A 22,676-nucleotide genomic window follows, 5' to 3' on the forward strand; every position below is an offset into this window, starting at 1 on the left:
ATTTAAACAACAGGTTATTTTCCAGTGACACATTCCTTTTGTCAGATGTAAGTTGACATTTCTCGGTTGCAGACATCCCCATATTCCTAGCCGTCTTTTCCTGTGGATCAGACCCCCGAGGTGGCACCGGAAGCGGTTACCTGAATGGCTTGTGTTCCGATCCTTCCATTGTACGTTCTTACATTTGATCTGGTTCTGCCTTTCCTTCCGTAGACGCTCAAGTTTCTGAGCTGAAAACAAGAACGAAGAAGGAAAAAAAAAAAAAGACAAAAATCACTTTGTCAATGAAACTTTCCCGGGAGATCACAATTAATTCCAATTTCATGAATATTTCATAACGCATGTATAGAAAGATGGGAGAAGAGGGGACGGCGGGGAGGGTGGATTTCCAGAGAGACAGAGCAAGAAGGCATAAAATTTTTTAAAGCTGACACAAAGTTCAGAAAAATACCAACAAAAACAGGAAAATGTTCTTGATTTATAATTGAAATTAGGGGACATAAAACATTAATACAGACCATAAAGATAGTATTAACATAGAAGCGAATCGTAAAACGTGAAAACTTGCGTGATTAATAGGACACTTCGTTATATAAATCATTAATAACGGTCTTAAAGGAATTTTAATGCACAAAATGAAGTCCCCGTGAATGTTACGGAGCGTGCATAAAATTATAGATATGAATTACGTGCCCCCGTTTCAAAAATTAAAGATAAATGAACTCGGGGCTCCGACTATTAAAGTTTTAAATGTAAAATCCTTTATCTGGAAATCAAGAAAAATTATAAAATGTCAGGGCTATATAAATTAGCCGCGTTTTTCTATGGTAGGACGGAACAGTTTATAGGTAATAAAGGAGGTGATTTGTATCCGCAGCAACATTAGTCAAATGTGTAGGGGAAGCCAGACACCGAGGAAGATATTTTTATTTTATGTTTTTCTTTTTTTTTTTTTGCCTTAAAGGGGTATTCTCATCTCCAAGATCCTATCCCAATATGTAGTAGGTGTAACATTAATAATATTAGTAAATACCTCAAAATTAGAAATGTAGTATAGTTCTTCTGATTGGCTATGTCGCTTACCCCATGTGCAGGGCATTGTAATAGCTTAGGTACCCATGGTTACGTCCACTTATACCATACAGACCAAAAGTTTGGACACACCTTCTCATTTAAAGATTTTTCTGTATTTTCTTGACTATGAAAATTGTACATTCACACTGAAAGCATCAAAACTATGAATTAACACATGTGGAATTATATACTTAACAAAAAAGTGTGAAACAACGGAAAATATGTCTTATATTCTAGGTTCTTCAAAGTAGCCACCTTTTGCTTTGATGACTGCTTTGCACACTCTTGGCATTCTCTTGATGAGCTTCAAGAGGTAGTCACCGGAAATGGTTTTCACTTCACAGGTGTGCCCTGTCAGGTTTAATAAGTGGGATTTCTTGCCTTATAAATGGGGTTGGGACCATCAGTTGTGTTGTACAGAAGTCAGGTGGATACACAGCTGATAGTCCTACTGAATAGACTGTTAGAATTTGTATTATGGCAAGAAAAAAGCAGCTAACAGTCTATTCAGTAGGACTATCAGCTGTGTATCCACCAGACTTCTGCACAACACAACTGATGGTCCCAACCCCATTAATGAGCCAAGAAATCCCACTTATTAAACCTGACAAGGCACACTTTTTTGTTTAGTATATAATTCCACATGTGGTAATTCATAGTTTTGATGCCTTCAGTGTGAATGTACAATTTTCATAGTCATGAAAATACAGAAAAATCTTTAAATGAGAAGGTGTGTCCAAACTTTTGGTCTGTACTGTATAGTGACAGTTAGTTGTTAGTGGCTATAACCATGGATACCTAAGCTACTGCAATGCCCTGCACATGGGGTAAGTGACGTAACTAATCAGAAGAACTAGAATACATTTCAAATTGGAGGTATTTGCTAATATTATTATTATTACTACTACACCTTTTACATATCCGGGTAAGATCTTGGAGATGGGAATACCCCTTTAAAAGAGGTTGTCCACTACTTTTACATTGATAGCCTATCCCTAGGATAGGTCATCAATATCTGATCAGCCAAAGTCCGACACCCGGCTTCCCCACCGATCAACTATTACCGATGCCGGTGGCCGCCTGCCGGAAGTACTCACTTGCCGAGCTGCTTCTTCTTCTTATAGTGGCCACCGCAGGGTACTGCACATTCACCTCCTATTGATTTGAATAGAAGGCGGATGGGTAGTACCCTGCCCCAGACACAAGAAGTAGACGGAGCAGCTTTGCAAGCGAGTATTTCCATGCAGCAGCCACCGGTGACACCGGTAACAGCTGATCAGCGGGGGTGCCGGGTGTCGGACCCTGGCCGATCAGACGCTGATGACCTATCAATTAGGTCATCAATGTAAAAGTAGTGGACAAGTGTAGACCGCTTCACATGGGCAAAAGGGGTGAAAAAGATAATATATCATCCAATAAAAAAAAAATAGGCAAAATAAAGAGTAAAAATAAATAAATCTAAAATTACATACTAGTAGTAGAAAACTAATCCAGTCTTCTCTCCCGCTACATACATACTTCGGAAAACCCCATAAAACAACATCTTTTTCTTAAAACTATGCTTTTTGGTGCTCCTCTGTTAAGCCTCCTGGAAAAATAAATTCATTAGTGGACCCAACCATTTTTTTGTACTCTAAAGGTTCCTACGTGGTCCGACATGGTCATGACTGATTGGACAGGGTCAGAGTGTGAAGAAGTACACCCAAAGCACAAGAGGAAAAGTAGCATCCAGTTGTCAATTCATTAATTTATCGCCAGGAGGAATAACAGAGGAACCGCACTATACATAGATGGAATGAAAGATTAGCCAGCATTGTTATTTCATGGGGAAAAAGAAATATCATGTATCAGGAGTGGAGATAGGTCCTTTTAACTCAAGATGATACTACAGTAAAAAATATATATATATTTTTTTTTCATGGTAAACTTTCCACCAGGTGGCGTGGTTTCACCATAACCAAATACACAGAAACTACTATAGGCTTTTCAATTTTTTTTTTAACTTCTATTATAAAAAATATTAAAAGGAGCAGATTTATGCAGGTCCTTTAGGCCTGTAGTAGTCAATGACCGTAGAGCTTTAATTTTTAAAGGGAACCTGTCAGCATTCAAGCTGCCTGAACCAAAAAGGCATGGGCTCTGTTACTGCAATCGTGTGCGTTTCACTCTGAAACTCGGCGACATTTCAAGGAAAAGTTGGTCGGGGACTATACGCCTTGGCTGACTAGTCCAAGAGGCCGGTCCTTGGTGGCTTCTCTGTCCCCCGCTCTCCGACTGACTGGTCTCTCCCTATACACAGACATATAGAGCGACCGGTAAGTCTAGAAGAGCGGGGTGGGGAGAAGCGTGCAGATGCTAGACCACCCCTTGACTGTAACGATCCCTGTTCTTCTGGGGGTCCAAGTGATCAGAAGCTTATCACAAGATAGGGCAAAAACTGTTGATCGTGGGAAAATCCCTTTAAGGCTATGTTCACACATTGCGTTTTTTTTCCGTAGCAAAATCTGATCTCTTGCCAGGAGGTTTGTACAGGATTTTTCTTGCTTTTTTGGTGTGTTTTTGGAGGGCTTTTTTCACTGTCCTTTTGTATCTTTATGCATGTACATAAAGTTCAATGAAAAAAAAAAAAAAATCTCATTCTGGTTTTGGCACAAAACCAGAATTTTGCATTTTTGGTACATTTTTTTTTTCACTACCCATTATTTCCAATGGGTGAAAAAAATGTTGAAAGAAGTGACATACTCAAAAAAAACATGCAAAGCACAAAATCTCATAGACTATGCTGGTACTGTAAAACACAGCAGAAAATTTGCATAAAAAAAGGAGCAAAAACGCAATGTGTGAACATAGCCTAAGACCACAAAAACTGTTGTAAATCAATAATCAGCACATTTTATGTCTGTGTCGCCCCCATCCACTCTATTAACCCTATCAAATCAGCTTAGAAGATTGTTCATGAAAAAATAAATAAAGGTAACAGGCAAGCTCACTGACAGATTCCCTGTGAACTCATTCTGAAGTATTTCATGTACTCTGACAGAGTTCAAAATTCCTAATAAAATCCAAAGGCAGAATTGCTTTTCACTCAAAACCACATGCAATTAAAAGGACTTGTCACTTGCTATAAATGTATAGATATTTTTTTATCTAGTGTAAATGAGTGTAAATGCCGCTGTTCTCCTGAATCAGGCAATGTTTTTCTTTCGTTTCTGCTCCTCTCCGTTCCGGAGATAGGGCAGTTTCTTCCTTTTATACAAATCTAAATCTTGTTAGGCAAGTGGGTGTGGCCATCAAAAGTCTTTATAAGGACCACGCCCAGTTGGCTAAAAAAAAGGGACTAGATTTACATACAGGAAAGAAAGGGTCATATCTAAGGAACGGAGAGGCGCAGGAACAAAAGAAAAAGATTGTCGGATTTAGGAGAACAGCGGCATTTACATCGGGTAAAAATTACATATTTCTGGCAAGTGTTTATGTAATAATAAGGAAAAAAGTGAAACATGGAAATGAACAACCTACGGCGCATTTGTTATTTTCATAGTATGGTAATGGGAGCCTGACCGATCTAATATCCCTGGGTTAGGTCATCAATATCTGAAACGAGCTGTCAGCGTTTTTGGACAATCCCTTTTTAAATGCAACAGCGCCCGGCACGGTGTCCGTTTGATTTAAAGTTAGAGACATGTGAGCGCTGCTGCCCATCGGCAGCCACTGATGGGCAGCAGCGCTCACGTTACATAATATCACATGAGCGCTGGCAGGCACACTGCCGACATCGCAGGAACGGTGCAAGTCCGGGAGGTGAATATATCTTTTTTTCTTTACATGCATTTAATAAAGGGTTGTCCCAGTAGTGAGAAATCCCTTTTAATTTGATATCACTTGTCCAAAAAAAAACAATTAAAGGTGCAAGAGTTAATAGAGTTCCTCATTCAGAGACGTCACCTATCAGCAGTAGCAGAGAGCGTCTACCAGACTCAGTGACATCGGTAGCCCATTGAATTCAATGAACCCCATGTTATTCTTTAAGGGATCACCTCATCAAAGACATTGGTGGACTATTGCCAGAATATGCCACCATTGTCTTTGATAATGACGACAACTCCTTTAATTTACCCTGTGATGGCGCTGTTGCAAAACTGAACCCTTGCCGCCATGCTTCCCCATTGATCACGGACAATCGCTGTCGCTTCTGAAGCGGTACAGCAACCTGTGATTGGCTTATTATCTGGGCACTTTTCTCTCTGTCGCCAATCCATGTAACAAGAGACATCTTGGAAAACTGATTTAACGCCTAAAATGCACAAGTGGAGTTGAAAAATGAACCAGTTCATTCAAAGTAAAGCTCAAGCGGTACAAAGAGAAAAATGTTAAATATTTTTAAGGAGAATCTGTCAGCAAGTTTTAGCTATGTAATCTGAGAACAGCATGATGTAGAGGCTGAGACCCTGATTCCAGTGATGTGTCACTTATTGGGCTGCTTACTGTCACATTGATACAATTACAGCGTTAGCTGGTGCAGATCTAGCAGTTCTCTGAATGCTGTGCCCTGTATAACCCCGCCCACATCACTATGCATAGGCAGGAAGCTGTCAATCAGTGCTGTGGGCGTGGTTGGACTAGAAAGTAAGAGATATCTAGTCCTGTAGTGATAATCTCCTGCTGATTTTATTGAAACAACAGCACACAGCCTAATAAGTGGCACATCGCTGGAATCAGGGTCTCTGCCCCTACATCATGCTGCTCTCAGATTACATAGCAAAAACTTGCTGATAACATACACTAAAAGGAAATTATCACAGATCTGTAAATTTTTTACCTGTGTTTGATCTCCTTCTGATGCCGAAATCCCAGCTGGACGTAATATCCACAGATTGGGAGTATATGTAGCCCTGAGTTTCTCCATTCCCTTGTGTCAGCGAGCTGTTCTCTCCAGGCACGGCAGATGGGTACAGCTTCTCCAAGTCTACATCATGGTCGATGAGAACCATCTCACACATACCAGTGTCATCACTAGTAACATGAGACTGGCGGATGTGGGCCAAGATAATCAAGGGGTTGTCCAAAAAAGCCATAATCTCCTCCCGTGCTGCACGGGGTTCTCACCAACGTATCCAGTAATCCATAACAGCCGATTTCTAGAAAACAGACACAACAGGAGGTTAAAACGGGAATGACACACCGGTTCACCTACGTATATAGTAGCGGCATTAATTGCTTCTGGCGCACTCATGCAGAGCTGAAATCCGCACTCCATGCATAAAAATTTCAGTAAGGAAAAGTCGTTGACTTAGGGCCAATTCTTTTGAAAAATTGCCCCAATGCAAATGTATAGGGGTTTTCCACCTATGGAAAAAAAAAATTGTTTAACTTGAGGTTTAACATCATTTTTGCAATTGGGCTTCATTAAAAATTCAGCACCGTTTGGCTTTTACAGGATTCTTAGTTTTCTCTGCGCATTCAACTTTGATGTGGTCTGTGGTCAAACCAGCTGAAAGGAGCGATAATAGAATTACATATCCTCCGGTAAGACTGTCAGAACGACCTCACTGACCGATTCTCAGTTAACTCATTCTGCAGCCAGCAATAGATAGTGCAACACAGGGGCTATAAAAGGCAAACTGCACAACGTTTTTAATGATGCCCAATTGTAAAAAATTATTTCAGACAAAAATATAGAGTTCTAGTCCTCTTCCTCTTTGAAGAGGCAATTTGCAGACAAAATATATAGGCATTTTTAATAGAAATAAAAAGGAAGGGAAGGGAAAGGTGGACAACACTTAAGGCAAAAAAATCCAAAGGTCAACCTCGAATTTCTATAGCAGCAAATAAATATCACAATTTAAAGAGGTATTCCCATCTCCAAGATCCTATCCCAATATGTAGTAGGTGTAATAAAAACATTAGCAAATACCTCCAATTAGAAATGTAGTATAGTTCTACTGATTTACTATGTTACTTACCCCATGTGCAGGGCATTGCAGTAGCTTAGGTATCCATGGTTAAAACACTAACAGCTAACTAACTGTCACTATGAGTGGTCATAGCCACGGATACCTAAGCTACTGCACTGTCCTGCACATGGGTTAAGCGACAGAGCGAATCAGAAGAACTATACTACATTTCTAATTGGAGGGATTTAATATTATTATTATTATTACAGCTACTACATATTGGGATAGGATATTGGGTTCTCCTAGGTACATACCCTTAAAGGGGTTGTCATGGATTGGGATGAACGTCTGAAGTCACTCTATGTGACTGCGGACTTTTGAACCTTCAGAGTGCGAGCATGGCACACTGTCACGATTCTCCAGTGCCAGTGGAGAGAACGGGCAGTCACGTGCTGACTGGATTTACTCTCTTGACCAAGGACGAGCCTGCTAGTCGGAATGTGGCCGGAAGTGATCAAATTGCATACCTGGGGTTACCTGACCGCCCATTCTTGTCACCGGCACTGGAGAATCCTGACAGCGTGCGGTGTGCACGCTGTCATTACCTAGAAATCTGCAGTCACTATCTTTCATTCTAAAAGTGGACAACCCCTTTAGAGGAGGATTTAAAAGCGGATCTGCTCCAAAAATAACTCCATGTGAACAGAGCCTAAAACAAGGTAGACTTCAGTAGCCAGTAAGACCACTCAGGGAACAAGTTGGATTTTTTTCAGTAGCCTGGTAATAAGAAACATACATGAACTTCCTTCCCAGCTTTTTTTTTAATGCCGCTCTCACACATGCGAGTACAGACCGCGGTGCACGGACTGTCTGTGGGCCAAGCCGGACCCGCCAGCCCTCCTTTCTGCTCGCGCCGTCTCATTCATTCCTGATCCGGTCCTGCCTTGCATCTCCTTTCCCCATGGCTCAAGTTAGTGCGAACGTATGATAGACACACAAATCCTAAATTAAAGTAGACAAACGCGCCCAGCTTGCACGCCGCATTCTATCAATACGGCAAAATGCTAATTTCCTAATTAACAACCTAATTAGGTAATTATGGCGTTGCAGAAGGATGCCGCAATGAAATATGACAACATGGTCACCTCTTTATATGGCACCTGTGGGGCCTTTTCAGCTGTTACCCGCAAAGCCTGCGGTATCAATCGGAGAGCAGATGTCAAAAAGACCTTGGCATTTCTCAGCCTGGGAGATGACTGAGTGTTTGAGACAGGAATTGTTTAACTCTTTCCTAGCGGCGGAAAGGTAAAAAGACGCAACGTGAATTCCTAAGCAGTGCACATGTGTGCGAGAGATTCAGCCGCCTCCATCTGTAGCTTTCTACATATCCCGCTCTTTGGAAACTTTTAGAAAAAAATCTCATAAATATAATAATCTATTATATTTTTCCAACTATTTAGTTTTTACAAGTATTATTAACATTTTACTTATACAACAAAGAGTTACCAAGATGTTTTTGCCAAGGTAGAAAAATTGTGACTCCACAACAAGTTTTTGTCATGTGCATCACCCAGTTTACTTCTACGGGTCACCCAATAAACCCAGGACCCCAAAACGTCACAGTCCTCCAAACTAGGACCCGGCTGGAGCCCAACAGATGAGGCACTACATCATAGGGGATGGGTGAGGCGCTACATCATAGGGGATGGGTGAGGCGCTACATCATAGGGGATGGGTGAGGCGCTACATCATAGGGGATGGGTGAGGCGCTACATCGTAGGGGATGGGTGAGGCGCTACATCGTAGGGGATGGGTGAGGCGCTACATCGTAGGGGATGGGTGAGGCGCTACATCGTAGGGGATGGGTGAGGCGCTACATCGTAGGGGATGGGTGAGGCGTTATATAATAGGGGACTTTAAGGCTGAGTTCACACGATGCGTATTTCATTCGTTTCCGCGGCGTTTTTGCAGTTGCGTAAACGCCGCGGAAACGCATGAAAAACGCATGGTAGAAGGGAAGCAATGTTCCCCAATGGAAATCCGCATGTGTTGTGCCCATGATGTGGATTTTTCCGCAGCGTGAACGCCGCGGTCAAAAATCCGCAGCATGTCAATTAATTTTGCGGAAACGCGGTGATTTCGCCGCCATTGACTTGCATTAGAACGCGCCAATTCCGCAAGACAGCATCTGTACTTGCGCTATTGGCGCGTTCTAATATGCGGATGGTACCCGGGTGTGGAGGAGAGGAGAGTCTCATCCACACCCAGGTACCATTAAAAAAGCTGTAAAAAAAGAATAAAATAAAAAATAAATGTATTCTTACCTTCTGTCGGCCCGCGCAGCGCTCCCGCTTGGTTCCCGGCACTTGCAGTGAGTTGTAGGACCTGCGCTGACGTCAGAGTCATGTGACGGGTCACATGACGCTGACGTCGGCAGGTCTTTCAATTCAAAGTTGCCGGGAGAACGGAGTGAGCAGGACAGCGCGGGCCATCGGAGGTAAGTATATACACTCTCTCGGGTCACACTATATAAATCCATGCTGTTTGCATGGATTTATATAGTGTGACCTAGTTGTCAAGCACTTTCCAGGTGATGCTAAAATCGCCTGGAAAGCGCTTGTCAATCTGCATGCGGAAATGCATGTGAATCTGCATGTGGATCCGCATGTATTCTGCAGGAAAAACGCATGCACAATCTGCATGCGTTTTTTCTGCCAGGGAGATGCAGAAATGATGCAGAAATTTTCTGCTTCATTTCTGCATCGTGTGCACATACCCTAAAGAGGGTTTATCATCAGGCCAGAAGTGGTCAGTGCTTGCTAAGATTTTATTCCCGCTGCTTCCCTGAGTAATCCGATTTTTAAAATTTGATTTTTTTTTTTATCTTGTATTAAATTTTTAATGGTCTTTTCTGAAGGGGCGTGGCTAATAGGGTCTGGGGCGGGTCTTCAGGCTGCTCTGCATAATTACTATGAGCCACACCCCCTAAAACCATAAAAATGAGGACTAAATAAAAAGCCCCATATGTCTAGAACTGTAGGGCGGATTTCAAAAAAGTAAAAAAAAAAAAAGAAAATTGGAATAACTCAAGGGAATTGGAATTAAAATATTGAAATTAAATAAATTGGAATTAGAAAAATTGGTCATCTTTGACTTGAAGTCAGGACTTCTTTAAAGGGGTTGTCCAGTCTAAGGCTATGTCCACACATTGCATTTTTTCAGCTTTTTTCTTTTCTGCAGCAAAACCTAATCTCTTGCCAGGAGGTTTGTTCAGGATTTTTCTTGCTTGTTTTTTAGTGCGTTTTTTTCACTGTCCTTTTGTCTCTTTATGCATGTACATAAAGTTCAGTGAAAAAAAAAAATCTCATTCTGGTTTTGTCACAAACACTGAAAAACCTGACACCTATGTTTTTTTCACCACCCATGACTCCCAATGGGTGAAAATACTCTGAAAGAAGTGACATGCTCTACTCTGCAAAAAAAACATGCAAAGCACAAAATCCTGCTAAAATAAAAACCCAGATGTGTGCGTGAAATTTCTGGAATCTCATAGACTTTGCTCGTACTGTAAAAGGCAGCTGAAAATTTGCATAAAAAACGCAACGTGTGAACATAGCCTTAAGCTACAAGACTGCAGTCACTATGTAACTGCAGACTTGTGAATCCTCACATCGTGAGCTGTGAGGATTATCCGATTCCGGGAGCGGGCAGTCACGTGACCACAAGTATGAGATTTGCCTACTTCCGGCCACATTCCGACTAGACTGTATCCGACATCATTAAATTCACTTGCATTGAGCGAGACCAGATACAGTCTAGTCGGGACGTGACCGCATGTATGCAAATCACATACTTGCGGCCATGCACCTGCCACTTTAGCAATGTTAAGATTCACAAGTGTGTAGTCATATAGAGTGATTGCAGACTTGTAGCCTAAGGCCGGACAACCCCTTTAATATTTGTTGATCTTTCTTTAGGATAGGTCATGAATATCAGATTGGTGCGGGTCCAACACCTGGCACTGCCACAGATCAGCTGAACAGAGGCCACAAAGCAGCAGAAGTGGCACTGCCCTGGACATTGTTCTGGGGTCTTCCATGGTACTACAGCCCTTTTCTAATCATTTTCACTGGCAGTTCTGAAGCACTTCTGTTCCTTCAATGAGCTGATCAGTGGGGATGTCAGAAGTCGGACCAACTCCCCAATCCCTATGTGGACACCTCTGGCACAGGCCTATCTCCTATGAGAACAAAAAGGACTGGGCATGCTGAATTTGAACATGCTCAATCAATCATTCCCCCAACATCCGCCCAGCATCTCTCTAAAACAGGAGTTATTTATTAAGTTGTGTAATAATGGACTGTGAAGTGCTTTGTACAAAAACAAATAGTTTGTTATGAAAAATCCCTTTAAGCTTCAAAAACATAAAACTGGGCAAGGTCTGTTCTTTCAATAGTTAAAAAAAAAAAAAAAAAACTAGAAACCTGACAGACATATTAAACATAAGTTAATGGCATCTGACCCAAAATGGATCAGTCACGATTCTATATAATAGGAGTCCATTGTGTGTGTGTGCAGAACTGGAAGGGGCCGTCTGCTCCAAATACAGGAGCAGCTCCGGGGGTCCGTCACCAAGACGCAGAATGTCCGATGTCAATATGTATCCTGCACTCCAAAGACAGAGTTTAATAAACGAAGGGAACCCGTCACCATGTAAATACCTCCAACCAGCAGGCCCCATGTTATAGAGCAGGGGAGCGGAGGACGTTGATATATATTATATAGTCTGGTGAGAAAGGATTCAGAATAACCGGCGTAAGAATCATTTCATCCTCTGCTCTTTCTGGGGTTTGGGGTCCAGTGGGCGGTCCTATCAGTGACTGACAGCTCCCTCTGTGTGCACACCTATATAAAGTAAGCTGTCAGTCACTGATGGACCGCCCACTGGACCCCAAACCCCAGAAAGAGCAGAGGATGAAATGATTCTTACTCCGGTTATTCTGAATCCTTTCTTACCAAACTATATACACCTCAGCCGCCGCAGGACACCGTCAGGCACACCTCAGCCGCCGCAGGACACCGTCAGGCACACCTCAGCCGCCGCAGGACACCGTCAGGCACACCTCAGCCGCCGCAGGACACCGTTAGGCACACCTCAGCTGCTACAGAATCTCATAATACTCCTCAGCTGCTGAAAACATAATACACACCACAGCTGCTGCAAGAACATCATAATACACACCTCCATGTATAGAATAAGCACAGCCTATTCCTTACAGCATGGATGTTGGTGATGGGATCTAGAAGTTTAACACCTTAAAGGGGTTGTCCGGTCAAAACCAATAAGTCGTCAGTCACTCTGTACACAGCGGGGATTCGCCGCTTTCTGAGCCGGGACCGCAGGGTATGTATGAGTTATACATATCCCGGGCCAGTAGGTGTGGTCTCGTTCCATACGCTAGGCCACGCCCTCTATTCTAGTCGGGGCACAGCATGGCTCAATACAATTGTATGAGGCGAGGCCGCGTCCACTGGACGGGCTCTGGTCGGGAGTATGCATACATCATACATACCCTCCGGTCTTGGCTCAGAAACCGGCAAGTCCCCGCATTGCACAGTACGTGCGCTGGGAGGATTCATAAGTCTGCAGTCACACAGAGTGACTGCAGACTTGTACGGTCCAAACCAATAACCCCTTTAGGCCAAGGGTGGGGATCTTTCTTTTTCTGCCAAAAAAACATGACTCTGCAATAATACATTTTGTAACAAACTGATCGCAGCACTAAGTTGTTCCAAACACAGATGCATATTTCAAGATCGAGGCTGGTATACACACACCACATAGGAGACAGCCGAGGCTGGTGTATACACACCACATAGGAGACAGCTGAGGCTGGTATACACACACCACATAGGAGACAGCCGAGGCTGGTATACACACACCACATAGGAGACAGCCGAGGCTGGTATACACACACCACATAGGAGACAGCCGAGGCTGGTATACACACACCACATAGGAGACAGCCGAGGCTGGTATACACACACCACATAGGAGACAGCCGAGGCTGGTATACACACACCACATAGGAGACAGCTGAGGCAGGTGTATACACACACCACATAGGAGACAGCTGAGGCAGGTGTATACACACACCACATAGGAGACAGCTGAGGCAGGTGTATACACACACCACATAGGAGACAGCTGAGGCAGGTGTATACACCACATAGGAGACAGCTGAGGCAGGTGTATACACACCACATAGGAGACAGCTGAGGCTGGTATACACACACCACATAGGAGACAGCTGAGGCTGGTATACACACACCACATAGGAGACAGCTGAGGCTGGTATACACACACCACATAGGAGACAGCTGAGGCTGGTATACACACACCACATAGGAGACAGCTGAGGCTGGTATACACACACCACATAGGAGACAGCTGAGGCTGGTATACACACACCACATAGGAGACAGCTGAGGCAGGTGTATACACACACCACATAGGAGACAGCTGAGGCAGGTGTATACACACACCACATAGGAGACAGCTGAGGCTGGTGTACACACACCACATAGGAGACAGCTGAGGCTGGTGTACACACACCACATAGGAGACAGCTGAGGCTGGTGTACACACATCACATAGGAGACAGCTGAGGCTGGTGTATACACACCACATAGGAGACAGCTGAGGCTGGTGTATACACACCACATAGGAGACAGCTGAGGCTGGTGTATACACACCACATAGGAGACAGCTGAGGCTGGCATATACACATAACATAGGAGACAGCTGAGGCTGGTATATACACACACCATATAGGAGACAGCTGAGGCTGGTATATACACATAACATAGGAGACAGCTGAGGCTGGTATATACACACCACATAGGAGACAGCTGAGGCTGGTATATACAGTACAGACCAAAAGTTTGGACACACCTTCTCATTTAAAGATTTTTCTGTATTTTCATGACTATGAAAATTGTACATTCACACTGAAGGCATCAAAACTATGAATTAACACACGTGGAATTATATACTTAACAAAAAAGTGTGAAACAACTGAAAATATGTCTTATATTCTAGGTTCTTAAAGTAGCCACCTTTTGCTTTGATGACTGCTTTGCACATTCTTGGCATTCTCTTGATGAGCTTCAAGAGGTAGTCACTGGAAATGGTCTTCCAACAATCTTGAAGGCGTTCCCAGAGATGCTTAGCACTTGTTGGCCCTTTTGCCTTCACTCTGAGGTCCAGCTCAACCCAAACCATCTCGACTGGGTTCAGGTCTGGTGACTGTGGAGGCCAGGTCATCTGGCGTAGCACCCCATCACTCTCCTTCTTGGTCAAATAGCCCTTACACAGCCTGGAGGTGTGTTTGGGGTCATTGTCCTGTTGAAAAATAAATGATGGTCCAACTAAATGCAAACCGGATGGAATAGCATGCCGCTGCAAGATGCTGTGGTAGCCATGCTGGTTCAGTATGCCTTAAATTTTGAATAAATCCCCAACAGTGTCACCAGCAAAGCACCCCCACACCATCGCACCTCCTCCTCCATGCTTCACGGTGGGAACCAGGCATGTAGAGTCCATCCGTTCACCTTTTCTGCGTCACACAAAGACACGGTGGTTGGAATCAAAGATCTCAAATTTGGACTCATCAGACCAAAGCACAGATTTCCACTGGTCTAATGTCCATTCCTTGTGTTCTTTAGCCCAAACAAGTCTCTTCTGCTGGTTGCCTGTCCTTAGCAGTGGTTTCCTAGCAGCTATTTTACCATGAAGGCCTGCTGCACAAAGTCTCCTCTTAACAGTTGTTGAAGAGATGCGTCTGCTCTGTGTGGCATTGACCTGGTCTCTAATCTGAGGTGCTGTTAACCTGCGATTTCTGAGGCTGGTGACTCGGATAAACTTATCCTCAGAAGCAGAGGTGACTCTTGGTCTTCCTTTCCTGGGGCGGTCCTCATGTGAGCCAGTTTCTTTGTAGCGCTTGATGGTTTTTGCAACTGCACTTGGGGACACTTTCAAAGTTTTCCCAATTTTTCGCACTGACTGACTTTCATTTCTTAAAGTAATGATGGCCACTCGTTTTTCTTTACTTAGCTGCTTTTTTCTTGCCATAATACAAATTCTAACAGTCTATTCAGTAGGACTATCAGCTGTGTATCCACCAGACTTCTGCACAACACAACTGATGGTCCCAACCCCATTTATAAGGCAAGAAATCCCACTTATTAAACCTGACAGGGCACACCTATGAAGTGAAAACCATTTCTGATGACTACCTCTTGAAGCTCATCAAGAGAATGCCAAGAGTGTGCAAAGCAGTCAGCAAAGCAAAAGGTGGCTACTTTGAAGAAACTAGAATATAAGACATATTTTCAGTTGTTTCACACTTTTTTGTTAAGTATATAATTCCACATGTGTTAATTCATAGTTTTGTTGCCTTCAGTGTTAATGTACAATTTTCATAGTCATGAAAATACAGAAAAATCTATAAATGAGAAGGTGTGTCCAAACTTTTGGTCTGTACTGTACACACCACATAGGAGAAAGCTGAGGCTGGTATATACACACCACATAGGAGACAGCTGAGGCTGGTGTATACACACCACATAGGAGACAGCTGAGGCTGGTGTATACACACCACATAGGAGACAGCTGAGGCTGGTGTATACACACCACATAGGAGACAGCTGAGGCTGGTGTATACACACCACATAGGAGACAGCTGAGGCTGGTGTATACACACCACATAGGAGACAGCTGAGGCTGGTGTACAAACATCACATAGGAGACAGGGTGGGGATCCTTTTTTTTCTGCCAAAAAGACATGACTCTGCAATAATACATTTTGTAACAAACTGATCGCACCACTAAGTTGTTCCAAACACAGATGCATATTTCAAGACCGAGGCTGGTATACACACACCACATAGGAGACAGCCGAGGCTGGTGTATACACACCACATAGGAGACAGCTGAGGCTGGTATACACACACCACATATGAGACAGCTGAGGCTGGTATACACACACCACATATGAGACAGCTGAGGCTAGTATATACACACCACATAGGAGACAGCTGAGGCTGGTATATACACACCACATAGGAGACAGCTGAGGCTGGTATACACACACCACATAGGAGACAGCTGAGGCTGGTATACACACACCACATAGGAGACAGCTGAGGCTGGTATACACACATCACATAGGATACTCTGAAACTGCTGTAAAAACATCACATAAGATACACAGAGATTGCGGTTTATACATCACATAAGATAAGAGACTACAGTATACTTCACAAAGGATTCTCAGAGACTGCTGTATATATATCACAAAAGATACACTGCGACTGATGCATTCACCACATGAAAGAGCAGGACAGGAGCACAGATGTGCTAATTCTGCACACAAAGAATGTCCTGGCACTGGCCAGCATCAAGACGCAATCCAGTGCTGCTCCATTCTGTATTGAATGTAGAAGTAAAGAAAAATTAAAAGGATGGCGACAAGAAAAACAGGGCTGTCATCCCAAGCACTGAGGAACACTGGGAATCTGCCAGAAGGCAGAAGCAAATGACACAGTCACACCTGCCTTAGGCTATGCGCCTACAGAGGTGTTTTGAGGCAACCAAAATGAGATGTTTTGTACTGGAAAAAGCTTCAGGAAGCACTCCTCCTTTAGACTATGTTCACACACGTCGCATTTTTGCTGTGTTTTCTTCTGCAGGCAAAACCTGCTCTCTTGGCAGTAAAGAAGCTGCTTAAAAAAAGCTTTCTATGGGTGAAAAAACGCTGAAAGAAATAACATGCTGCAGATTTACAAAAACAGCAATTTTCGAATTTAGTCAGGAAATAAAACAATGTGTGTGCATGAGACTTCTGAAATCTCATAGCTTTTGCTTGTACTGTAAAAGACAGCTTTTAATTAGCATAAAAAATGCAGCAAAATTGCAATGTGCGAACATAGACTTAGAGTGTTTTGGAGGAGCTTTTCACTTCCTGAAGCAGTTTTAAGTGCTTAGGCCGGTTTCACGCTTGCGTATATTTCCGGTATGGAAAAAAAAGGTACCGGAGATATCCGTGTCCTGTGTGTGTCACACATGTGGCAACCGTGTGTCTCATCAGGAGCACACGTACCGGCGCCTGGGAATCAGCGCTACATTTAGCGTTGTTACCAAGCGCCGGGTGCTGAACACCCTCATCATGGCTCCCTGCCGGCGCTGCGATCAGCACCAGCAGGGACAATAGTGAGAGTAGTAGTAGTGTGCTTCTGCAGTGTCCCTGTGTAAAAATAAGAATAAAATAATAAAATCTTTATACTCACCTGTCCTAAGCAGGGCTATGGAGTCGGTAAGCCAAACCTCCAACTTCTCAATTTCCATGACTCCGACTCCACGACTCCGACATACATGGCTCATGTTTAAATGATAAATTTACTGTAGCACAGATTCATCTAAGCTAAAAGTCTAGACCTTTAGATCAGGAATAGGACAGACATTTATAGGACATTTCATGACTTTCCCAAATTCTTATGAAAAAATATTCCCCACAAACTGCATTGAACTACTGTACCCAATTTATTATAGATTTTAGGAGTCGGAGGCGGTCCATTTTATACCGACTCCACAGCCCTGGTCCTAAGTGTCCCCCGCTGTAATCCTCTGACCGCTGATGCCAAGGAGCCAGCGAGAATGAGCGGCTCCGGAGCTGCGCTCAGTGGGTGACAGGACATAGCTCCTGAGCTCAGGTCCGGGGAGTGCTAGCTGGAGCAGCTCATTCTCCCAAAGCTCATTCTCCCAGGCTCCTCGGCGTGAGCGGTCAGAGGATTACAGTGGGGGACACTTAGGACAGGTGAGTATAAAGATTTTATTATTTTATTCTTATTTTTACACAGGGACACTGCGGGAGCAGACTACTACTACTCGTATTATTGTCCCCGCTGGTGCTGATTGCAGCGCCGGCAGGGAACCATGATGAGGGCAGCGTTCAGCACCCGGCGCTTGGGAACAGTGATAACTGTAATGCTGATTCCCTTGGCGCCGGTACGTGTTACACTGATGACACACGGATGTCATCCACGTGTGTTCAGAGTGAGACACTTTTGCAAACCGTGCATTCGCAAAAAAACGGACATGTCAGCATGTGGTGCGCACGGTCCGTGGAAACACACTGACATGTGCGCAGACCTATAGATTTGAATGGGTCTGCGTGTGTCAGTGTCTCCAGTACATGTGGAAACTGTCACCACACGTATCGGACACATTGACATGTGAAAGAGCTACGAAGTTTTATTTTCCTGAAGCAGTTTTGCCGCCTTCTGATTAGGCCTCTTTCAGACGTCAGTGTGTCCAGTACGTGTGGTGTCGGTTTCCACACGTACTGGAGACACTGACACACGTCAACCCACTCAAATGAATGGGTCTGCGCACATGTCAGTGTGTTTTCACAGACTGTGTGTCCGTGGGAAAACACGTTGACAAGTCCATTTTTTACACACTGCACGGTTCGCAAAATGTCCCACACTGATGACACACAGAGGACATCCGTGTGTCATCAGTGTGACACGTACCGGCACCTGGGAATCAGGGTACAGTTAGCGCTGTTCCCAAGTGCCGAGTGCTGAACGCTGCCCTCATCACTGTCCTCTGTTTGCGCTGCGATCAGCATCAACAGGGACAGTGATAAGAGTAGTATTCTCCTCCCGCTGTCTCCAACTATAAAAATAAGAATAAAATAAAAAATCCTTATACTCACCTGTCCTAAGTGTCCCCCGCTGTAATCCATGTGACCGCTCACGCAGAGGAGCCGGGGAGAATGACTCGCTGCAGCAAGCGGTCCCCGGACCTCTGCTGAGCTCGCTGAGCGGTGTCCTGTTACTCACTGAGCTCAGCAGAGGTCCGAGGCTCGCTCGCTGCAGCAAGTCATTCTACCAGGCTCCTCTGCTGATCGGTCGCATGGACTACAGCAGGGGACACTTAGGACAGGTGAGTATAAGGATTTTTTATTTTATTCTTATTTTTACAGTCAGACACTGCAGGAGCAGACACTACTACCCTCATCATTACCCCCTGCTGGTGCTGATCGCAGCGCCGGCAGGGGACAATGATGAGGGCAGCGTTCAGCACCCGGCGCTTGGGAACAGCGCTAACTGTACGCTGATTACCAGGCGCCGGTACGTGTGCTACTGATGAGGCACATGTGTGCCACACAGATGCACACAGACATCTCAGCTATGGGTTTTTCCAGTAACGGAAATAATAAACGCACATTAGACAGTTTTGGAGCGTCCCCATTTAGGAGCTGCTTAAAAGAAGTGACATGCATCTTCTTTTCCCCCACCAGGAATTTTTTTTAAAACCTGAAGTGGGAAAATACACTCAAAACACTGAACAAATAAACATGAAGTGACAAGCATTTTAGAAGTGGATCTGTTCTAAAAGACTCCTCGAGAAACCCTGTGTGCACGCAATATCTTTGATACGTACATGTACTTGACATGTTTTTTGCGAGTAAAGGTATGTGCGCATGGTGTTTTTGTTTTTTTTCCGGTAGATTCACCTAGAATCTGCCTAAAAAAAAAAGTACAAAAATGTTTAAAATAAAGAGATAAAAGAAGTGACATGAGCATTCTTCAGGAGGCTTCCGCTTAATTAAATATAATATATAATAAATAGAATTAAAAAAGAAAAAAAAACAAGACGTTGCAAATAAAATGACAATGAAAATTAAAAAAACGCTGTGTGCACATACCCTTGGATGCTGATGCTCATGTTCCCTAGTAGAACTAATAACAAAAATATTAAATATATGAAAAAAAAATTAGAAATGAAAAATTATTACCCCTCCCCCAATTCCAAGAATATTATTAAAATCTAAAAAATAAAAAACAATTTGGTATTGCCACGGGCGTGACTGTCCCAACTGATTAAATATTACAACGTTTATGTAACAATGAAACAGAAGAAAAAAATAAATAGAATTGTTTTGTTTTTTTTTGGGGGGGAGAATTGGTGGGGGGTGAACTTTGCTTCCCCACAAAAAAATGAATTATAAAGTGATCAAAAAAGTCATCTGGACGCCTAAACGGTATCGATAAAAACTATAGCTCGTCCAGCAATAAACCAGAAGTCAGAGAAATAAAATAAAAGTTATAACTCCTGGAATGTTAAGTGAAGAGACGGGACTTGATCCCCGGAGGGGCCATAACAATCTAGGACCAGAGATTGTCGTCCGAACACGGGACTGTGCAAAAAAAGAGGTTCTGCAGCAGCTGAGGCATGTGACCCCTGTAACAGCAGGGGCCTGCGCTGGATGACAGCTGCACAGCAGGGAGGACAGCTGCCATTCCTCAGAGCTCTGCTTGCTGCCATTGAATTGTGACCAGGTCTCGGTATCTGCAGGGCAGCCAGCACTGGGGAGGGGAGGACAGGTGCACGGCTCTCCACCTGCAGACTGCTCCCGGTGACAGGAGGACCCTGCCGCCAGGTCACATCCCCTGGTACGGTAATGTCGCACACACGGCAATCACGTTGTTCCTGTGCTGTCATTAGCCTGTGGAGGTGTAATAACGGCGCCGCCGCCCTCACCTGAGTCCGCGCCGCCAGTTCCGGTACCGACTGTCACCGGCTCCACGGTCTGTTGTTGTTATTAGCTAAACATGAGAGCAGGAAATGTTTGATGACGTCAGAGGAGGGGGTCATGTGACTGCGCACAGAGATGACGTGCTGCGTCACGTGCCGGAGCTGCGGCTGTGACTGTGGGAGGAGGAGGCGGCTGTTGCGGGGAAACATGGAGGTGGTTGAGATTTTGCTGCCAGTGATGGAGATTTGGTATTAGTGACCTTAGAGGGTTTTCATCATCATAAATGGGTGAAAAAAGGAAAGCAACATTGTCATTATGGAAGGAAGGGTGGTCAATTCCATAGTATACTGCACGTTGCCTTGGTTACCAGCCTCCTTTGCAGTCTATCTGCAGTGGCTGATTTCCTAGGTAACGAGTGCAGCTCTTACAAGCACCGTTACTTTATAGCTTGGAAGCGCTGCTCTGACGCACGTCCTCCGCCACAGAGAGGAAGGTGTGACCGTGCTGCAGGTGTCATTCTGGAGCACATTGCCCTCCTTAAAGGGAACCTGTCATGTAAAATAACGCTATTAATCTGGAGGGTACTGAACGTTCCGGTACTGAGAGCCCCGCTGCCAGGAGGAAAAGAACTTTATTCCCCCCGACAAGTTAGATCTTTCAGTCATAGGGACGTTGCCGACTTAGGTTCAGTCACCGCTCAGTGTATAGATTGTGGTGGCTGTAACAGTGCCCCTGGCATTGACTGACAGCAGCTCAGCATTAGGGACCGGCTGTCAGTCATTACCGGCAGAGCAGTTACAAACGCCGCTCTCTATAGAATGAGCAGGGACTGAACCCGCGTCAACGCCGCCCCTATGACTGGATGCTTAACACTGCTGGGGGAATAAAGATAATTTCACCCCGGCAGTGGGGAGATCATTGCCGGCGCCACACGGTGTCAGAACACAGATTAACCCCATATCTGCTGGTTAATGGCGTTATTTTACATGACAGGTTCACTTTAAGGGTATGTGCCCACGATCCGTAGTGGTAGCGTTTTGGACGCAGCTCACCTGTGCTGCGTCCAAACCGCTGCGTTCTAAATTACAAGCACAGTGGATGGGATTTATAGAAATCTCATACTCACTGTGCTTCTATTTGCCACCGGTTAAACTCACCGGAGGCGCGGCTTTAGGAGCCGCAGCATGTCAGTTTCCATAATAGAATGCAGAGGGTGCTTTAACTGCGCATGTGTGCAGTGAGCACATGTGGATTTACGTGCGGGATCGGAAGCAACGAAAATACGCGTCCAAAGCGCTGCTATAGCCTGATCGTGGACACATAGCCTTAGATGCTGGGTGGTAGAGGAGCAATGAGCTCTTGATGAAAAACCCTTTAAAGGGAACGGGTCAAGCTACTAAACAGCTAACGCCAGACAATTAGTTTGACCACTTGCCACCATTTACAGCATATTAAAGCACCAGTATGTTATGGATATGACACAGTTATGGTGCAGGCTCAAAAACTGCCATTAGCATCGCAAGATCAGCATTTTCTGCAAACCCAGCCATTGGCACTGGCAGAATCAGAGTTTTCTCCAATACTAGCCATTGGCATCGGCAGTATCCCTGCCATTGGCACCGGCAGAATCAGAGTTTTCTCCAATCCCAGTGTCACGGGTGTGTCAGAAGTGAAAGACAGTTGCCCTGCAGTTGATTGCAGGAGATCTCTACATTTTTTATTACAAACACCTTCTTAGAGGCTGTCTCTCTAGGACCCAGCGGCTTCTTTACTCTGGCTAATTAACACCCTGGCCAGGGTGTATAAATACCTGCTTTTTGCTAGAGGGAGGTGCCAGCGATACTCACATTACCCTTTGTGAAGGCTCGGAGCAAGTGCATTACTACTTCCTCTCTGTAGCTATGAGGGCGGGTGTTCATTTCTCTGAAGTCGACTAAAAGCTAAACTATCTTCCCTTGTTTGTCCCCCCTTGTTGTCTTTAGTGATCAGTGGGGATTGACTAGCGCTCATCCACCACCCTTCCCTTACCAGGGCCTAACGCCAGAGAAAGACAGGGCGAGGTTCGCGTGCGGCGATTGGTGAAGAGCCAATACAGGGACGT

General features: G+C 44.4%; 1 protein-coding gene across 2 annotated transcripts in view; it reads right to left on the bottom strand.

The window, feature by feature from the left end:
- MAPKAP1 (MAPK associated protein 1) overlaps positions 1–20,728 on the bottom strand; it is a 175,241-nt gene extending 154,513 nt beyond the window's left edge. For both annotated transcript variants that reach the window (XM_073639781.1, XM_073639780.1), the window contains exons 1-3: positions 20,581–20,728; positions 5,894–6,212; positions 141–230 (exon numbers count right to left, since the gene is read on the bottom strand). In XM_073639781.1, coding sequence (XP_073495882.1) covers positions 141–230; positions 5,894–6,149 — 346 coding nt within the window. In that variant the 5' untranslated portion in view covers positions 6,150–6,212; positions 20,581–20,728. The remainder of the gene's footprint in view (positions 1–140; positions 231–5,893; positions 6,213–20,580) is intronic.
- Positions 20,729–22,676: the final 1,948 nt, after the last annotated feature.

Source organism: Phyllobates terribilis, unplaced genomic scaffold, assembly GCF_046119375.1.
Source record: "Phyllobates terribilis strain yellow unplaced genomic scaffold, ASM4611937v1 Scaffold_7__3_contigs__length_470593459, whole genome shotgun sequence".
NCBI classification, from domain to species: domain Eukaryota; kingdom Metazoa; phylum Chordata; class Amphibia; order Anura; family Dendrobatidae; genus Phyllobates; species Phyllobates terribilis.